The sequence below is a fragment of the Bos indicus genome, chromosome 8, assembly GCF_029378745.1.
Source record: "Bos indicus isolate NIAB-ARS_2022 breed Sahiwal x Tharparkar chromosome 8, NIAB-ARS_B.indTharparkar_mat_pri_1.0, whole genome shotgun sequence".
Taxonomy (NCBI): domain Eukaryota; kingdom Metazoa; phylum Chordata; class Mammalia; order Artiodactyla; family Bovidae; genus Bos; species Bos indicus.
This window is the reverse complement of record NC_091767.1, coordinates 62,441,213-62,461,355: the sequence shown is the minus strand read 5'-3', so window position 1 is coordinate 62,461,355 and position 20,143 is coordinate 62,441,213. Positions and strand designations below refer to the sequence as shown.

Genomic DNA, 20,143 nt, shown 5'->3' with positions numbered 1-20,143 from the left:
GCTTAATTTGGAACTTTTGGACTGTGGAAGCAGAGGGGGACAGGCCCACCTAATGGGTGGAAAGGGGGCTTGACCGGCCTATTAGGCAGTGAGCAAGGCAACTATGTAACCGGGTGTCACAGGAGTCTGGCTAGAGGTCAGGGTGTGGCCTACTCACCTGGTCCAGGTAATCACTCTCCATCTTTTCCATGTTGATCATGATTAAATTTTCAACAAACTCTATCCGGGCAGCTTCCTTCTCTAGTCGATGACACAGTGAGTCAATTTCTTCAGAAGAGAAGTTGCCTCCCTCTGAAAACAATCTGAAAATAATTTGGGAGAAATAAAAGCCATTGATCAGCCCATTCCACCCATCCCAACTACTGTGGTAGACAAGGCTTTAGATTAAAAGTACAAGATCATGGAAGAAGTTCAAGGACACAAGCAGGGAAACAACCCAAATGTCCATCAAGGGATGAATGATAAATGCATCATACACAATGGAATATTATTGAGCTTTAAGAAGGAATGAAATTCTGACCCACGGATAAGCACTGAAGATGTTATGCTAAGCGAAAAAGTCAAGCACACAGAACAAATGTGCTGTGATTTCACTTCTATGAGGCCCCTAGAGTAGTCAAATTCATAGAGACCGAAAATACTAATAGCATAGTGGTTCCCAGTGGCTGAAGAAAGGCTAAACAGGCAGTTAGTGTTTAGAGCTTCAGTTGTGAGGGTGAAAATGTTCTGGAGATGAATGGTGGTGATGGTTGTACAATAACATGAACATACTTAATGCCACTGAACTACACATACAATGGTTAAAATGGACAGATTTACGTTATGGATATTTTGTCATAATTGAAAAATGAAGAGGCAAACAAGACCACCTCTCAACAGAGAGAGCCCAGAGGCCCACAGGGGGCCCGGATGCTGGCTCCCACCTGCAGTGCTTGATGAACTCAATGTTGGTGTAGCGCAGCTTGCCCATGCTCTCCTCCAGGTACTGGCGGAAGCTGCGCAGGGACACCTGGATGACGTCGACGTAGCTGAGCAGCTCCCGCTGCAGAGTGCTGCTGAGAGTCGCCAGCCTGGGGGACACAGGAGGGCGGGGTGGTGACCTGGGCACGGGAGGGCAGCCTGGGAGATGACTTGAGCACCGTGCCCAGCTGTGCAGTCACCAGAACCATGCCTCTCTTCACTGGGTAGACAAAGAGGCCTTAGAAGGAGGTTCAGAATGCCAGTGTGTGCAGACACAGTGCGGGACTCTCAGTGAGCCGGGTCAGAGGGCACCTCTCTTCAGTCTGGCTCCCGCCACCAAATTGCTAAGAGAATCCCCAGGTCCTCCCCTTAGCACCACCCCCTCTTAACTCCCAGAAATGTGGCTCCTGTGCCCTGGGACTTCCGGAAAGAGCAGCCTGCGGGTTTCCTCTTTACATCCCAGTCTACCCTAACCAGCTGCCTCTTGGGTACCTGACCCTGTACAGACGCCTGTGAAGTTTCCTTACCTGTGACCAGATGGAGGCCTTCCGGGGCCTCACCTCAAACCCCTGAATGGCCTTCCAGGAAACCCTGGTTCTACCCTGAGCACATCCCCACCTGGAGCTGGGCCAGTGCTCCTCTCTGGTGGGAGAATTCTGCCTCCTCCTCACCTCCCTCCATTCCATGCACTAGGGCCTCCTGCAGGAAGCTCGTCCTGATTTCCCTGGGTCTTTCCCACCATGGATATGTCAGGGCCCATCATTTGCATCCCTGCACTCTGACATTTGCACCCTTTTCTCTCTCTGGCTGCTCCCCCACCCCCAGAACCAAGCCCCTGGCCAGATGCGTCACCGTAGCTGGACTCCTACTCTCAGGAAGAGATGAAAATCCTTCTGGAAACCCCGACTCTTCTGCTGTCCACAGCAGATGGGAGGACTGCTTCTCTGAGCACAAGCATCTGGCCAGGGTTCTAGGACTGCCAGGCCATGACTGAGTCCCCAAGACCCTTACTTCTGGCTCTTGGTGGCGTTCAAGAAGATGTGCTCCATGTCAGAAATCTTGCGGCGGAAGTGTTTGCTCTTCAAGTTTTGCTCTTCTTGGAACTGGCAGAACATCATCCTCTCCTTCCTCAGTGTCTCCATCACCCCTGCACAGTGGCTGTTCAGCCGTTCTTGATGAAGCAAGAGCTCAGCTGAAAGAGGACACAGGGGTGGGAGGGCTGAGGTCCTCTGGGACCCTGGGTCAGCTCAGGACAGTGTTCTCCTGGATAGTGACATGCCTCTCCCAGGCTAGCTACAGAGAAGGGACTTTTTAGGCCAAGGCCCAGTCCCCCCCTGCCCTCCCTAGGGCTCAGCCTGGGAGTGGACTCAGATCTCAGGGGAAGCAATCTGAGACAGTCCCAGTGTCCTTAATTGGAAAGGAGGCTCTGGTTGGCTGTGAGTGGTAGAAATACCCTGCCTGTAGCAGAAGGGAACAAGGCCTGGGAGCTAGGAGAGCATCTCCCACCCTGGGAGCAGGTGGGATGTTGGGGAGGGCAGGGATTTTGGTGAGAGAGTCTGGGAGCAAAAGGCCAACACAAAGTTTGGCAGTTGGCACCTGACCCTTTATATCAGTGGTTACTCATTTCCAATAAGCCTGGATTATGGCAGACTTTAAGAGCTCCATCATAGGCCTTAAGAGCCAGCAGAGAGCCTTGGGTTACCTCATCTGACCTCCTACTGCGTGGAAGTGGAGGATGTGCTGTGGGCTCAGCTCTGCCAAAAACAAATGGCGGGACTCTGGGGCTTCGCTTCTCTGGCCTCCATTTTCACATTGTACATTGCGCCAGGAGCCAGGGAAGAGGAAGGAAACCAGACTTCAGGGAGCATCTTTGTTTATATTTATATTTAATGCACACATTTCCAAGATGAGGACAACGAGGTCCCAAAAAGTCAAGCAGGTCTCCTAAGGTGACAGGAAGCTCTGAGGATCTATGATGAAGTTTAAAGTATGACCCAAGTGAAAACCTGATGGGCACCATTGAAGCTTTCAAATAAAAGTGCCCTCCCCCCAAATGATGGAGCCTTCTGCCTTAGAAATGGCATGTCTTTTTAAGTATTAAGAATTATAAGCTGAAAATAATGGCTACCACTTTTGGAGACTCTGGCTTATACCAGTTGTTCATGATTCCGCACTGTACCACTTCAAGGAGAGTTAATTACAACCACCAAAATGCCCTCAGGAGGTTAGGAATAGATCAGAGAGGTCACGTAACCTGCTCAGAGTCATAAAGCTAGAGAGGTTGAACCTATTAGCTCCGATTCCTGAGCTACAGGCCTGCCTCTAGGGCATCCGTCATGAAAGTGTGAGTGACAGTTATGGGAATGTATCTGGGACCCTTAAAGCTCAAATAAGACAATACTCTTCATCTCAGCATCTAACACCCTCTTTAAAAAGTCTTAGATGAGGATTCAGGGTACAACCTTCTCCGCCAGCCTGGGAGGTGTGAACCCTCACACACATCTTCCAGTGTGTGATGACAACACGCTAAGCACTGCTTGTTGCACACCAGGGCTGCCTAACAAATGCAGAGCCACAGTACCTGCTCTGACATTGTGGATGTCCTTCTCAACGTGCTGGGCTCTTGGCTGGTGCAGGTGCAGACGCAGCTCCAGTTCTGAATCCAGCTCATCAATCTTGCTGGCCACGATGACCCGAGCATTGAGGGCACATTGGTCAAACCATTTCTCCAAGTGCTCAAAAAAGCCAGTTCGAAGCCTGAGGGAGAGACCAGAGAGGGTCAGCAACTGTGACCAGGGAGTGATCTCTCCAGGTTGATATATAAAGTGCTTCCCTCTTCCACTCCTTCTTTCTTATTTAATTTCCCACTTCATTGTATTTCTTTGTCTGGACGGACCATCATTCATTTAGCCAGATCCCCTGGCTGGTGGTGGACATAGCGTGGTTTCCATTCATTTGTTCTTACCAAGAAGACTGTAACGTGTAACCTCATATATATGTCAAGTGCAGAATAATTTCTATAGGATAAATTCCCTGAAAGGGAATTGTTGAATCAAAACCTGAAATACATTTGTGGATCTGGTAGATATTGCCAAACTGCTTCTGTTGCAAGACAATGAATAAAAGTTCCTATTTCTCCATTTCTCACTATGGACAGTGACTGCAGCAATGAAAATAAAAGATGCCTGCTCCTTGGAAGAAAATCTATGACAAACTCAGACAGTGTATTAAAAAGCAGAGATATCACTGGGCTGACAAAGGTCCGTATAGTCAAAGATTTTTCCAGTAGTCATGTACAGGTGTGAGTTGGACCATAAATAAGGCTGGGTGCTAAAGAATTGATGCTTTCAAATTATGGTGCTGGAAAAGACTCTTAAGAGTCCCTTGGACAGCAAGGAGATCAAACCAGTCAATCCTAAAGGAAATCAACCCTGAATACTCATTGGAAGGACTGGTGCTGAAGCTGAAGCTCCAATACTTTGGCCCCCTGGTGCAAATAGCAACTCATCAAAAAGACCCGATGCTGGGAAAGACTGAAGGTAAAAGAAGGGGAGGAAGAGGCTGAGATGGTTAGATAGCATCACTGACTCACTGGACATGAATTTTAGTAGATTCTGGGAGATAGTGGAGGACAGAGGAGCCTGGCATGCTGCAGTCCATGGGTTAGTAGTCAGACACGATATAGTGACTGAACAACAATTTCTCCATAGCTTCAGATTGTATTGTCAAACTCTTGAATCTGACAATTTTGTCATATTATGACTGAGATTGAGCATATTTTTATGAATTCAAGACTATTAAATTTATTTTCCTGTCTACCATCCACTAATATTTTTGCCCATCATTCTAGTATGTAGTTGCACTTTTTCTTATTAATTTCTGGGAGCACTTTATATATTGGGAACACAAGGTCCTCTGACTGAGATGTGAACTGCAAATATTTTTGCCAGTTGATTATTTCATCCTGTTAGAAATGCAGCATGATTTTCTTGGCCATGTATTGTCAAGATGTTGGTTCTCTCCAAATGTATCTATAGATTCAATACAATAACAATTAAAAACTCAGCAGATGTTTTCTTACAGAAACTGATGAGTTGATTTCAAATTTATACAGAAATACAAAGGGCCAAGGATAGTCAAGACAATTCTGGAGAAATCAAGTCTGGAGGACTTACACAACCAGATAATAAGACTTAGTATTAAGCTATGATAATCAGTTGGGGTCCTTGCATCAGCAAGATCCTCTGGAGTAGGAAATGGCAACCCACTCCCAGGCAAATATTCTTGCCTCGAAAATTCCATGAACAGAGAAGCCTGATGGGCTACAGTCCATGAGGCAGCAGAGAGTTGGACATGACTGAGTACATGGCACACACACACCATCAGTCAGGGGAGGCCTAGCAGAGCAGTGGAGAGAGAAGAGTCTTCTCAAATGGCCCGGCCTTAACTGGCTATTCATACAGGATAGAAATGAATTTGACTAATACCACACACATAAGCAAAAATCAATTTCAGTTGAATTGTACATCTAACTATGAAAGTTTATAACATTAGATAACACAGGAGAGTATTTTCACGACCTTGGGGCAAGCAAAGATTTCTTAGAAAAGACAGAAATCACACTAACCCTAGTGGAAAAATTGATGTGTAAGACCTTACTAAAAAAGATATCTTTTCACCAAAAGATATCTTTACAAGAGTAAAAAAAGAAAAGCACAGAGAGGGTATGAACATTCACCACATATTTAACTAACAAGAGAACTTCAGTCTAAGGTAGACAACTAACTCACATAAATTAGTTAAGAAAAAAGATAGGTAATCTACAACAAAATAAATCAGCAAAGAATTTGATAAGTCATTTCACAGAAAGATGATTAAATGGCCAGTAAGTATATAACAAGGCGTACAACATTGTTACTCATCAGGAAAATGCTAATTAAAACCACAATGAGGCACTACTACACACACACACCAGAATGGCTAAAATAAAAACCACTGACAACACCAAGTGAGGATATGGAGCAACTGGAATTCTCAAATACTGCTGCAAACTGTTAAACCACTTTTGAAAACTCTTTGGTAGTATCTTTTGGTCATATCTCCTCAAGATGGACACACATATAAGCCAATTTCCCAATAACCCACTCTTAGTTATATATCGAACAGAAATATATATACACATGTTCACCAGGAGAAGCTGGATATAAAAGAATACACTCTATGTGATTCCATTTAAATAAAATTCACAAACAAGCAAAACTAATTCAGAAGTTAGAATGCTTGCTACCCCCTGAAGATAGGTACATCAGTACTGTCTTTCTAGATTTCATATATATGTGTTAGCATATGGTATTTGCTTTCTTTTCCATCTGAAGCTAGTCCAATCTTTCATTATTATATTTCACCTTGTTAATAAAACTTGAAGAGAATGAGAATAAAAGGGATTTTCACTCACTGTTTCTTAATCTCTAAAACTAGTCTGGATGGAATGATCACTTCTTCTAAGACCCTGGCACTGGAAATGTCCTTGAAGAGAGTGGCAGGAAGGTTGGAGTGGGGTGTCTTGCTGTTCTCTTCTTGTTTCAGGGGTAGGAAAACAAAGTAAGTGTTCCCACTGGAGGTTGTGAAGAACTCCATCTCCTCCTGGGAGATCTCCCCTAGACTCTCCTCCTGGGCTTTGACCTAAGCAGAAAACAAGACTTTAAACTTGACATCATTGAACAGACTTGGTAATCCTTACCATAGGTCCTTTGACATCAGAGGTTGTAAACCTGTGGGATGAAACTTGTCTATGGTTATATTTTGCCTATATAATGCTTTTAAAATAGGGAAATGCCACCTAAAAATCTGGATTTCTGATTTCTCTTAAATCAGAAAACTTGGCAATTCTGAGTCTACATTCCCATATGGCATCATTGGCTGGAACGAAATAATGGCTGCATGGTTGCCATACATTGAATGTTGGTGTCTCTCCAGAATTCATATCCCCGTTGTGTTGGTATTTGGAGGCAGACTTTGGGAGGTTATTAGGGCAAGTAGGCAGAGCCCTCCCTCATGAATGGGGGTAGTGCCCTTGAAAACAAAGTATCAGAGAGCTTGCCCCTTCCACCATGTAAGGACACAGAAAAAAAATAGAGCTGTTTATTGCCAAGAAGTAGGCCCTCATCACAGAGAAGGCAATGGCACCCCACTCTGGTACTTTTGCCTGGAAAATCCCATGGACGGAGGAGCCTGGTAGGCTGCAGTCCACGGGGTCATTAGAGTCGGACATGACTGAGCGACTTCACTTCCACTTTTCACTTTCATGCATTGGAGAAGGAAATGGCAACCCACTCCAGCGTTCTTGCCTGGAGAATCCCAGGGATGAGGAAGCCTGGTGGGCTGCCATCTATGGGGTCGCACAGAGTCGGACACGACTGAAGCAACTTAGCAGCAGCAGCAGCAGGCCCTCATCAGACACCGAAGCTGCCAGTGCCTGGATCTTGAATTCCCAGCCTCCAGAACTGTGAGAAATAAATCTCCGGTGTTTATAGGCCACCCAGTCTATGGTATTCCATTACAGCAGCCTGAACAGACTAAGACAGTAGTTTTTACCACGTCACTATTTTATACTTGGTGTCCAGCCATCTTTTCAATTACCTGCCTGTGGTCCCTGTTCAGAGGTCTCATATGCCAATTCTTCCATAGCACTATAGGAAAAGAGTCTTTACAATTTCATGATTATGGAATCCCAAATCACTGTTCTGTGACTCTGAATGTGTTTTGAGGATAGATTTATTCATATGAGAGTCATTTCCCTGCACTCTAAGGAGAGCTGTCTGCCAACTTGGATATGGATCTTTGTTCTTACACAATCAGACAATGGGAAGAGAGAAGGAATGGAGCAGCTAAGTTGGTCTCTACAATAAAGAGGAGCTGGGAGAAGAGAGAGGACCTGGGAGGGACAAGGAAGAGTCAAGGGGGCACTACAGAGGTTGCAAGATGGGATGTGAGGACAGAAAGGTGAAGTTTAAAAAGTATTGCTGGGACATGAGAACGGGATCTCTGTTGACAGCAATGAAAAGTGTACATACATTTGTTACTCTTTAGACATAGCCTAATAGAGACTGTGCCACTGGGGACCCTGTGCTAGGGACACAGAGAGTGAACACAGCACATTTTCCAAACCTAAGAGTGAGCCTTTTGCTGGCCTACCTCATCCACAGACAAGCTCCTCCGCTCCTCCTCCTCTTCCTCCTTCTCCTCCTCCTCTTCCTCCTCCTCCTCTTCCTCCTCCTCCTCCTCCCTCTCCTCCTCCACCTTTTCCTTCTTCTCCTCCTCTTCTTCTTCGTGAACTATCACACTGGCCTGGTTTGGGGGTGATCTCAAGGAGCTGTCTCTTTCAACCTGTATTTCTTCCAGTCCTGAAATAGAGTCCTCCCTGGATTCATCCATCTCTTCACTCAGTACGGACTTCTCCTGTGGGCTCACGGCCACCTCTTGTGTGGTGGAGGACTCGGCCTCTTGATCTTCTTCTTCTTCTATCTCTTCGGCTGGCTTGAGGGAACTCGTTCTCCCACTGTTGCTTTCGTCACCTTTGCGGGCGTTTGCTTTGGACCTTCGTTTTCCTCTCGGTCTTCTCATTCTCTTCTGGAACTGTTTTTCATGTGGCTCTGTTGATGATTAGCCCCAAAGCACAGGAAGAGACAGGTTACCAGTGCAGCCTGATTGGGCCTCCCTAGCCCCCAGATACACAAGCGTGAAGTTGGGGAGACTCAGACTTGAATTGTAAAAATGTTACCTGGTTCCCTCAATTGGAAAATGACTTCTCCCTCCAAGTTCTACAAGGCAAAAACATAGACACTGAATACATAGTGCTGCCTTCCTCCATGTGCCACTTCTGAGGGCGTCTCTTTTCTTTAAGGAAAAGCCCCCTCCTCCCTGCCTTCTACATCTGATGCAGGCCCTGACCACTTATTTCACAGGGGTGAGCAGGGTGTTCCTGATCATCTTTCCTTAATCCCAAGCACATTAGCAAAGTTTTTTATCATACAATGAAAATCGCAGAATAAACCCTCTTTCTGACATGGTTGGTAGTGATCTGGAGCAAAGAACAAGAAAGTAAATAGGGAGAGATGCATCCAAGGGGCAGGAATCTGCTGCACCCGTTGCTGGATGTAAACATACTCAACGATCAGGATGTACGTGACCTGGGAGCCCCCTCTTCACTCTACACATTCCCCGTTTCATTGGCTGTGGCTGAAGTTGTGGAAATAGTGTGTCACTGATAGCAGTGGATTGGAACTCTAGCTCCTCACAAGCTGGATGCCCTTGGACAAGCCCCTTAAACCCTGCAGACCCAGGTCCTTCCTGTGTTACTTTCACCACAGTGGCACCTCCATTTTAACCCAGGGAGCCAGGCTGATCTCAAAGCTCCACCTCTGGACAGCGTGAGTTTCACTTTAACCCAGGTGCCACACAATGCATTTACGAGCAACTGGGACAGGGATCTCTGCTGAGAGGAGGCTTCTCTGAGGACTCGGGAACCCCACATCTGTTGGAAACCCGAGCCCGGTTCAGCGTCCACCACAAGTACCTTCCGCCCTGGCCGTGCAGAACTCTGGGTGCATGTGTGCGGGAAAGAGCCACCTCTGGGAGTCAGACCAGGACACTCCAGGTGTTCCTGCATTTACCAGGAAGCACTCGGTACGTCTGAATTATGTGCAGGACACTGTGCTGAGGGCAATCAAAGCTGGACGAAAGACAGGAGGCCACACCTGCCTCACAGGAAACACCTTCCAGCAGGATGCCCTTCACTCCTGCATCTGACAACAACCAACATACAAGCACATGCAGAGAGGGGAGGAGGCGGGGCAAAGAAGGGGACGGAAGGTCAGATTGGGTGGGTGGGGTCTTGTCACTGGTGGTGGCTGGAGGTCTGTGGGGGTTTGGGGTGTGTAGAGACGGAGGAATCCCAGCAGAGGAGCAGGGTGAGGAAAGGGCAGGGGGCAGTGGCACATAAAGGAAGGGTGAGGAGTTCACTGAAGCGGGGAGTCAGGGCAGGAGTCAGATGCGGGGGCCTCCATGGTCATCCAGGGACTGTGGGCTGGGTTTGGTTGGGGCTGCAGACTGGGTGAGGGCTTTCTGAGCAGGAGAATGGGTAGGTCAGAGCCGGACTTTAGGATGGTTATGTGGCATGGTGAGTTAGATGACTAGTACTCGGAGTCCTATAAAATCAGCCTTTTAATTATAATTCCATTCAAGACCTGAGGCCTAGATTCTGAGCCTTTGACTTCTTTGAGTCTGAGAAAAAGATAGTCTCTTTAGGAGATGCTTTTAGTTTCTCACTCCTTGATATCCTGGCATAGACTCTAACGTCCCCTGGGTTATTGAGGCAAATATGAACTAGAAGTCATCCTCTCCTCTTCGCTTCTTGGTGAGCAGCTGGAATTTTTTTTATCCCTTTCCATACCTGTTCAAAGATTTCACGAACACAGAAGTGTCGGCTGAGGTGGGAGCTGTAGGAGTTGAGTTCCTTCAGTATGATCACTGGGTACTCCATCACTTCCTTTGTCAGGAGGCCATGAAAAGCCTCATACCTGGAAGGAAGGGAGATGAAAGTGCTGTCAGTGGGAGGGGTCAGCTGGGTGTGAGGGACCCCAGCCAAAACCCATGCCTCGGGCCTCATGGAGGTAGGCTAGTACCTGGCCTCGAGTTCTGTGCAGAGCTGCTGTGGAGGTTTCCTTTTATACTAACAGTCCTTGATTTGTTTTGCTATTTTTCTGATCATACAAAGAGTACATACTCTTTGTAGAACATTTAGAAAACACAGACAGAGAGCATTCTTTGCATATGGTAGCATGGGTTCCCACTTTCTGTCTACTGTCCTAACCCCGTCCTAGGACTTTACCTACATCATCCCATCAAACACTCCAAAACCAAGGCCCCAGATTTCATCTGTCCCTGAGGTAAGAAGACCAAGGTTCAGGGGGTTATTTATTTGCCTTAAAATGTACTTCTGAATCTAAGTACTGCAATCAAGTGGCAGTGCAATCCCATTTCTGTGAATAGCCCTTGTAATATTAGTTGTACTAGGGCACAAAGACGCAAGAGAGTTCACAGGGAACTGTCTTTAATATGGAGAAGCTGGCACCAGTCTTAAAAAGCTTATCAATCAGAGAATGGTTAAGTCATTATGAAGCATCCATATTAATCAATGGATGGTCATTTAAAAATGAAACAAAGTTATAAAACGATTCTTATTTTAAAGACACTTTACATGTGTATATATACCAACATTTATAAATGTCTATGTCCACAAAATGGATGAGTTGGGCAGAAATGAGGGGAATTTCCTTTATGTTTGTACTGGTTAATTTTTTTTCTTTAACAAAGCATGTATGTTTTAAAATTTAAGCAGGGGAGGACTCATGCTCTTGAACTTTAAACTACTTGACCCAGAAACATCCCCCCATAAATTTTTCTGATCAAAATTCTCCTTGAAAGCTTTTGTGTTGACCGAGGGCAGAGCTGCAAAGCACCACAGTGCTCTCTAAAGCTGGAGGCAACCTGAGGCTGGGCTCCTAGGCAGCCAGCCTCTGACCTTGAATATGAATTCTAGCCCATCCTCTTCTAGAGTCTGGTCTGCCTACCTGCATTGCATATTCTTCAGAAAATCCTTGGCCTTTTCCAGGTGTGACTTCAGGTTATTCTCATAGCTTTGCTGCCTCAGTTGGTCCAAGAGCTTGTCAAGATGAGCCTCCTGGGCCTGGCAGCCACACCAGGAACAGAAGGAAGCAGATGTGAGTCACCAGAGCTCCAAGAGAGGGTGTGACATGCAGAGGCCCTGCCCCTGGAGATGAGGTCCAGGTGCCCCAGGCAGGCTTTTCTACATAAGAAGCACGTTCTTACTCTCACTGCTCTGGGCCTATGGGCTCTTCTCCCTGCCTGGAATGTTCTTCTCAATTTTAAATCCCTGATGACCCTACTTAGATGGGACTCCTCAGGGACATGTCCCTTACCCTCACGTCTGGGCCGGCCCCCTTACACCTTCCAGAGACACCTACTCCTCACTCTCCTTCTCAGCGCTGTGCTTGATGTCAGATGCTGAGGGCGTCCCTTCCACCCCTAGACTATGTGAAGGCAGGTGGGTGGGGGCCAGCTCATGTCCTGGGGGTCAGGATGACTGCCAGAGGAAGATGTTCCATGCCCCCCAGTCTGTCTCTCAGGTAAGCCCCATCACAGACATGTCTGGATCCGGGACTCACTGCACAGTCCAGACCTAATTCCAGCAGAACTTTACTGCCACCCAGCCCCCATGACCAAGGTGAGCCTCAGCTTCTCATCTCAAGTTTTATAGCTTGAGGTTTTACGTTTGAGTCTAAGATACACTGGGGATTTATTTTTACATAAAAATAAAATACGGTGTGAAGTAGGTATTGAATTTCTTTTTCTTTCTTTTTTTTTTTTTTTGCATCTGAATGCTAGCTGAATTCATGGGCCCCCAGGCAGAGCCATGGGCAGCTGACAATCTGGGTGTGGCCCTTCGCTCCTCTCCTGTTGGGGTTACCTGGATGCCAGGGCCACACCTGGTTCTCCCGCCTGTGCTTCTGCCGCTGCTGCTCCATCCTCTTCTCGAGCTCCATCTCCTGCATCAACAGCACACTCTGATGTGTCTCCCATAGGTTCACGGCCTCCTGGAAGTAGCTGAAGAGGTCTGAGCTCTGCTGCTCTGTCTGCTTTGCCACGGTCTCGAAGGATTTCTGTGGTGGCAGAACCCAAAGGAGGGGCCTTTAAGTGTCAACCAGCCCCCGGGGTAAGGAGAAGGGCCCATTGGGCGGGGCTCCCTCACCAGCCCGTGGAGGCCCAGATCTCCAGGGACTGGTGTCTGGACACCATCCCTCAAGGTTATCTTCACATCCGGCCTTCCCTTCTCTGGGACAGCATTTCTGGTCTGTCCACGGCCACACCCTCAGACTGGCTGACATGCAGTCCCATCTCTAGACCTGTACCCCTGTCCACTGAAGAGGGAGTTCGGGGCCTGGAAGGAGAAAGGCACCACTCCGGCATCAAGTGGGCCATGCCCATCTTGACCTGGGCATCTCTCCTTCCTTGGAGCTCCCTGCCACAGCCCTTGAGCCAAACACCAGAGCCTACTGTTAAAGTCTCACCTCTCCCTCTTTCCTATGTGTCTCTTATACTCTCAAAGGGTCTGGGGTTGGCAAACTATGGCCCATGAGCTACATGTAGCCCTCTGTCTTTTTTGTTTAACCTTGGGAGCTAAGCACAGATTTTACATTTTTAAATGGCTGGGAAAAAAACAAAACCAAAAACAACCTAAAGAAGATAATCAATCATGTAATAATTAGGTGAAATTCAAACTTCAGGGTCCAGAAAAGAAGTTTTATTGAAACATAGCCATACCCATTTATTTCTGTGTTGCCTGGGGCTGCTTCTATGTGATAAGAGCAGAGTGAGAATTTGAGTCAGAAACCTGACACCCGACAGGGCTTAAAATATTTACCACAGGAAGCATTTGCTGAATCTTGCTCTAGACTCTAGGCATCTGGGACTTGGGCTAATTGCTCCTTGTGATCTCTAGCACCCAGACTTGACAAGGGCCTGGGGGGGCACTCGGCCCGAGAGTGTTTGACTGGAGTCTGGGGGTGGCTGGGGAGCCAGGGGTGAGCCCGGAGTGCCTGGCAGTGCAGGGGAATTGCTCCAGAGGGGCTGGCCATGACAAGGCGGAGGCACTTACCAGGGACAAAGTTGTAAGCCCCTGGACTCCCACTCCTCTCACAGCCCAGCATCCTGGGTGACCACCCTGCTCCCCAGCAGCACAGGTCCCCAGTTACGCACGTCCAAGACCTCCAGCTCCTCCTCCACCTTGCTCTGGAGACATCCCACCATCTGGAAGAAGGATGGGCTCACCAGGCTCTCTGCCTCCTCCTCAGTGAAGGCCTTCCAGTCCAGCAGCTGCTTCTGGAAGGGGGCGAGGCAGAGCCCGGCTTAGGCTGATGGGGGCTTCACCTCAGGACTGGTCCTGCCCCGAGACCAACCTCCCACCCATCTCCATGAACCTTGGCAGAAAGCCCCACAGTGGCCCAGTCAGGCCAGCTTCATCTGCCCACTGTGTCCAGGTGCTGAGTACCGCCCCTGGTCACTGACTCTGCCAGAGGTGTTCTCATTAGCCCCTCTTGGCAGATAAGGAAACTAAAGCTTGGGGAGAAGTGAAGGGACTTGCTGGAGTGCACACACCTGGCAAGTGGTGGGCCTGGGATCTGAACTCTCCTACTTCCGATCCTACAGGCATAAACTGCCATCCTACACACCCTCAGCATTGCTGTAAGCCAGACAGGGCTCCCATTTCCTGTCTGGAGTTATGCCAACTGGAAAGCCAGTTCTCTATATTAATAGACTTGATTTATGCACAAAATCTAGAATAAATCAACCTCCCCCAATTATTATAAAACATGAAATGTGTCTCCAGTTGAACACTTCCAATGCTGCTGCCCAGGAACACCAGGCGCCATCTGTCAGGCTCAAAGTGCTCCTAGGGTCCGTGGTGACCTCAGCACTCACACCCTGCATATGCCCAGCAGAGGGCCGTGAGCAGGGGCACGAGGAACTGACGCTAGGGCCACAGGGCTGTGGAATCCCAGGGGCAGGGGTGAGTGAGGAGGTGAGTGCTGGGGGCGTGGTCTTGGGGAGGCTCTCTAGAGCACAAGGCTTCCCTCCAGGCTTTACTCTTAAGGTCCGATGTCCCTAAAGGGCTGACTAGGAGGCATGTGATGGCCCCTAAGGCCCCCGAGCAAGCAGGCAGAGCCCTGTGGGCTGGGACAGCCCCTGGATCTTTTGCAAACTGGTCTTCTCATCTTCAGATGGGGCCAGCGACACCCACTCTGTAGGACCTTGGAGGATCTGATGAGAGTGGTGCAAGAGAGTGGCACAGCCCCCAGGGACCACAGCACCCACAGTGCCCTGGAAAGCCCTCTGCTCCCCTGAACTCTGTTCAGAGTCCTGATGGCAGAGCCAAAACTTGACAGACACACATGTGAGGCAGCAGGAGCGTCTTGGGGCCTACAGGCAAGACCGTCATGGCCTGGGGACTCCTACAGCCACAGCCAGCATGTTAGACCATATTCAAAATGATTAGGTGTGGGGGATTTTCATCTGAACAGTCTTACAAAGGAGGCGGGGAAGGGGCCTTTTGACATAATATGTCCTCATACCTCAGGAAACCACACCTTGTCATTGAAGGGGGTTGTGGGAGGTCTCACTGTCTCACACTCTAACAGCGGCGGGTGGGTGAAGAACAGAGGCTGGCGGGTAGAGAGTAAAGTTGGCTGTGACAGCAGTGGCAGCACTGTTTATAAAAGGGAACTGGTGGAATAACGTCCATGACATAATCTCCACTGAATAAATAAAGTCAAGTGATACAGAGGGTCAAGTGAAGGGTGAGGTGATCAGAGTGCTAAATTTTGTCTGTGGGGTCAAGGAAGGCTCCCTGGAGGTGGTCAGGTTGGGGGCCACGGAGGGGTAGGTGGGAACAGCTGGGGACGAGGGAGTCCAGGCTGAGGGAACAGCTTCAGAATGCCCAGAAACCAACGCGGAGGGAAAGCGGGGTCTGCAGGGTGGAGGGGCAGGGCTGGGAGGGACACCCACCCTGCACTTCTGCACTTGGGCTAGGCACTCCTGCCAGATCTTCTCGTACTGCAAGCGGATCCGCATCATGCAGTCCATGTGGTAGGCATCTCCATGGGTGGGTAAAAAGAACACATCAGCAGCTCTTCCAGAAGAGGGAAGGTCGGGAGGAGGGCTTTCCCATCTCTCAGGAAATGGCTTCTCCCCAGCAAAGTGCCTCCAGAGCAGGGATCATTTACATCAGGGGGTGCTGTCTCCCTCACCTCAAAGTCCTCAATACCCCAAGATAGGGACCTCAAACGAGGAACCACATTTTTCTGTTCTGATTCTGACCCCTGACTCAGTTTCAAGGCTGATGAAACTCTTTCAGGGTAGTTGTCCTGAGCGACAGAACAGTAACAAGGTGCAAATTAAGAGCATTTACAGATCATGTCTGGGATGAATCCCTCAAGAAGTGATTGGACCAGAACATTCGGAATGTGACCGACTGATCTTTCTCCTCTTCTTCCTCCCTACTGTTTCTGGTTTATAGTCACCTCAGTGTGACTCTTGGTTTCTAAGATGAGGAACTGAAGTTTAATGCTCCTGTCAGTTCCAGAAACTGAAAGATGACCCAGAGATGGTGTGGTGGCTGTTCCTTGACAAGGGCTGGGGAGGAGGGAGCTTAGGGGGCAGTGAGGACACTGGGGAGGGTGGATGTGCAGTGGAACTGGTGACGAGATGCTGTAAAGCTGGTTTCTGCCATCTCCAGGGCCACCGTCTAGGCCAGCACATCCCCACCCCTCCTAGGAAATCAGTGTGATGAAGACCCCCTCTCCAGGGTTTCTGTGCTTCTGTTTCTGTTCCCTTCTGATCTGCCCCCTACCAACCTTATCACTCCCAGCTCGGAACCTTCCACTGGGTTCCCACTGCCTTCAGGATGAAGTTCAGCCTCTCACACGCGGCCATGTGGCCAGCACAGCCTGGCCCTCTGGCCTCTTCTCTTTTTCCCCAAAGGTCCCAGCTCTGTTTGGCCTCTCAGCCTCCCCACATACTAGTCTTCTGGCTTGGAAAGCTACCCTGACCCCTGGACGTATCTAACTCGTACTCGCCTTGCAGGTTTCAACTGGATGGTCACTTCCTTGGCAAGGTCTTACATAACCCTCAACCAGGCTATGCCCCAAATCTAAATTAAAGTAGCTGGTCACTTGTTCACTCCCTGCTGTAACATCCTGCGTGGTCTGGACTGGAGGCACCCGAGAGAGATCTACTCCACTGGTTACCAGGGCCCAGCCCCTTGCTTACTCCTAGGCGGTGCCCAATGAATGGCAGCCATTGCTATTATTTAGGGTCTCAGGGCTCTTACCTTTGGTGTTATAATACAATTATAATATCTTTAGAATTATAACCCTGAGAGTCCCGGGAGCAGTGGTGGGTACTACTAACCAAAGCAGTCAGGTCAAATCCAGCTGTGACATTTCCTTAGCTGTGTGACCCTGAGCAGGATGCTTCACCTCTCTGTGCTTCTGAATCTTTCTCCATCATAGGGGGCAATGATACCACTGACTTCACTGGGTTATCTCAAAGGAGATGAAAGTATTATGTATATTCTACAGTAAGACTTGGCAAACTCTGCTAGATAGTAAATATTTCCAGCTTTGAGAGCCATACAGTCTCTGCCGCAACCACTCATTTCTGCTGTTACAGAGCAGAAGCAGCCAGAGACAGCATGTAAACAAATGAGCAGAGCTGTGTCCCAGTGAAACTTATTTACTGATGATGGGTTGGAGTTTGAGGACCCTGGTTATAGAGAATTTCTAAATATTACCATTTATTCTTGAGCGCCAAATAAGCCAGGCACTAAACTACAACTGGACCACAGGACTGTATGTGTTTCTTATGTTAACCTCACAAGGTAGGTATCTTTATTACTCCTGAGATCCCTACTTTATGGAAGAGAAATGTGAGACTGAGGGAGGCCATGACTTCCCCTAGGTCACATGGCAGGGACAGCACACCTCACACACGCAGGATCTGACCTTGGAGTCACCCCTCTAGCTCATGCTGTGGTCAGGGGTCAGAGCGTGGGGCTGCCATGGCTGTGGGCTGGGCAGGGATGTGGGAGGTAGTGGGAGGAGGGGGACTCTTCCAGGTAAGAACTTGGGATCCAATATGGACCCCCAGAGCTTACTCTTCCCTCCACTCCCCCACCACCCATCTTCCCCAGGAGTGACCTGCCACCTATTTCTGAGTTTGTAATAGACCCTGACATAAACAATTGGCCGACAGACTGAAATGGCTACAAAGCTACTGCTTGAACAGAGCTCTGGAGAGACCCGAGTGGGATCCCACAGACCTCACTCACCGATGTGCTTGTTCAACGAGTCGAGAGAAGAACGCCATTCCGTCAGCTGAGCTTTGCTGTAATTGGGGGGCAGGAGGTCACTGGGGAAGGAAGGTGTGACACGTAAGCCATGCTTGAGTAAAACACTCACTGACCAAGACTGGTAGCATCTTCAAGGAACAATGGTCCAGGGGAGTATCTACACAGATGCTGAAGAAATACATGACTCGTTGGGGATTTTCTGGTGCCAAACATATGTCATGAAAAGGTCTATTAATATCAGTGAGCTTGTTACTTAGAATAAAACTGAATTTTCCTAATGGGGAAAAAAATGGTTTATATCACACAACCCAGGAATCCACTTCAAGGAACCCAATCAAAGACAATATAAAACATATACAAAGTTTATGCATTAAGACAGTTGCTTAACAGTTCTGTTTATAAACACTCAAAAAATAAAAAACAACATTCATATCTAACAATAGGGAATTTCTTAAATAAAATACATGATTCTTTACTGTAGTAACTAAAAAGGATGTGGCGGATTGAAAAATTGTCAATATTGTTAGGTCCTCCCACCGGGAGGTCGAGTTTATTTCCCCATCCCAGGTTCTGGGCTTGGCCATGAGATTTGCTTTGGCCAATGAGACACTAGTAAATATGTCTCAGCATATTTACCAGTCTCAGGAGAGGCTTGAGACTTCTACTTGCCCTCTCTTGTTGCAGGGAGCTCTTTTCCCAGCACCAGCACCACCACCATGCCTACAAGCCTGGATTAGCCTCCTAGAGGGCGAGAGAGCAAGTGGAGAGAGGCCCCAGCTGTCCCACCCAAGGCTCCAGACACATGAGGAAGGCCATCCTGGACCATCTAGCCCCAGCCAAGGGAAACTGCCCAGCTGGCTCACAGAATCATGAGAAGCAAAAAATGATTGTTGGCTGCTTTAAGTCACTAAGTTTCAGGTGGTGTTTAGTGGTGTGGAAAAAATGAATATGACATATTATTTATTGTCCACATTAGGATATTTTGACAGTGAAAGGGGGATGCTAAGAACAATTATGCCAAGATAAGACATGTAGCCCAAGATGGTCTTTGGCAGCCTACTTAGAGTGGGATAGTAAAGAGCAAAAAACAAAGAACATGGCATCTGGTCCCATCTGGTCCCATCACTTCATGGCAAATAGATGGGGAAACAATGGAAACAGTGACAGACTTTATTTTCCTGGGCTCCAAAATCACGGCAGATGGTAACTGCAGCCATGAAATTAAAAGACACTTGCTCCTTGGAAGAAAAGCTATGACAAACCTAGACAGAGTATTAAAAATCAGAGACATTACTTTGCCAACAAAGGTTCATCTAGTCAAAGATATGGTTTTTCTAGTAGTCATGTATGGATGTGAGAACTGGACCATAAAGAAAGCTGAGCACCGAAGAACTGATGCTTTTGAACTGTGGTGTTGGAAGACTCTTGAAAGTCCCTTGGACTGCAAGGAGATCAAACCAGTCCATCCTAAAGGAATCAGTCCTGAATATTCATTAGAAGGATCGATGCTGAAGTTGAAGCTCCAATACTTTGGCCACCTGATGTGAAGAGCTGACTCATTGGAAGAGACCCTGATGCTGGGAAAGATTGAAGGGAGGAGGAGAAGGGGACGACAGAGGATAAGATGGTTGGATGGCATCACTAACTCGATGGACATGAGTTTGGGTGAACTCCGGGAGGTGGTGATGGACAGGGAAGCCTGGAGTGCTGCAGTCCTTGGGGCTGCAAAGAGTTGGGCATGACTGAGTGACTGAACTGAATTGAAAGAGCAAAAGGGAAATACAAGAGTGTGCAGGGCATGATCTCAAGTCTAAACATTGTACTAAATGCAATGTGGTGTCCTAGACTGGGTCTTGGAACAGAAAAAGGATATTAATGGAAAAATTGGTGAAATTCAAAAAAGTGTGTTGTATAGTTAATGAAAATGCATCAAAGTTAATTTTAGTGTTGACAAGCATCCAGAGGAAGGGTAAGATGACAACACTAGGGAAACTGGATTAGGAATATATAGGAATTCTGTGTGTTATTCTTTGTAACTTTTCCATAAATCTAACATTAATCCAAAATGAAAATTTCATTTTAAAAAATTATATGCACATGTATTTATTGGGTCCAAGAAAATCCATGGGAATTCTCCTGGGAGAGACCCTGAGAATCTTAATAAAACTCCCAACCCCTCTGCCATCACTACCCACA

At 47.8% G+C, this 20,143-nt stretch overlaps 1 protein-coding gene across 13 annotated transcripts in view; it reads right to left on the bottom strand.

Annotated features, from left to right (window-relative positions):
- CCDC180 (coiled-coil domain containing 180) overlaps positions 1–20,143 on the bottom strand; it is a 56,743-nt gene that overhangs the window by 20,483 nt on the left and 16,117 nt on the right. For 11 of the 13 annotated variants that reach the window (XR_011568103.1, XM_019966245.2, XM_019966246.2 and 8 more), the window contains 13 exons: positions 17,927–18,006; positions 15,604–15,692; positions 13,798–13,920; positions 12,528–12,701; positions 11,592–11,707; positions 10,412–10,538; positions 8,741–8,780; positions 8,155–8,612; positions 6,416–6,642; positions 3,542–3,717; positions 1,972–2,152; positions 924–1,070; positions 158–302 (listed from right to left, as the gene is read on the bottom strand). Coding sequence is in view for 11 of the 13 variants with exons in the window: in XM_019966245.2 (XP_019821804.2) it covers positions 158–302; positions 924–1,070; positions 1,972–2,152; positions 3,542–3,717; positions 6,416–6,642; positions 8,155–8,612; positions 8,741–8,780; positions 10,412–10,538; positions 11,592–11,707; positions 12,528–12,701; positions 13,798–13,920; positions 15,604–15,692; positions 17,927–18,006 (2,083 nt within the window). In the remaining 2 variants the exon portion in view is untranslated. The remainder of the gene's footprint in view (positions 1–157; positions 303–923; positions 1,071–1,971; positions 2,153–3,541; positions 3,718–6,415; positions 6,643–8,154; positions 8,613–8,740; positions 8,781–10,411; positions 10,539–11,591; positions 11,708–12,527; positions 12,702–13,797; positions 13,921–15,603; positions 15,693–17,926; positions 18,007–20,143) is intronic. The other 2 variants (XR_011568104.1, XM_019966242.2) reach the window with 2 other exon arrangements.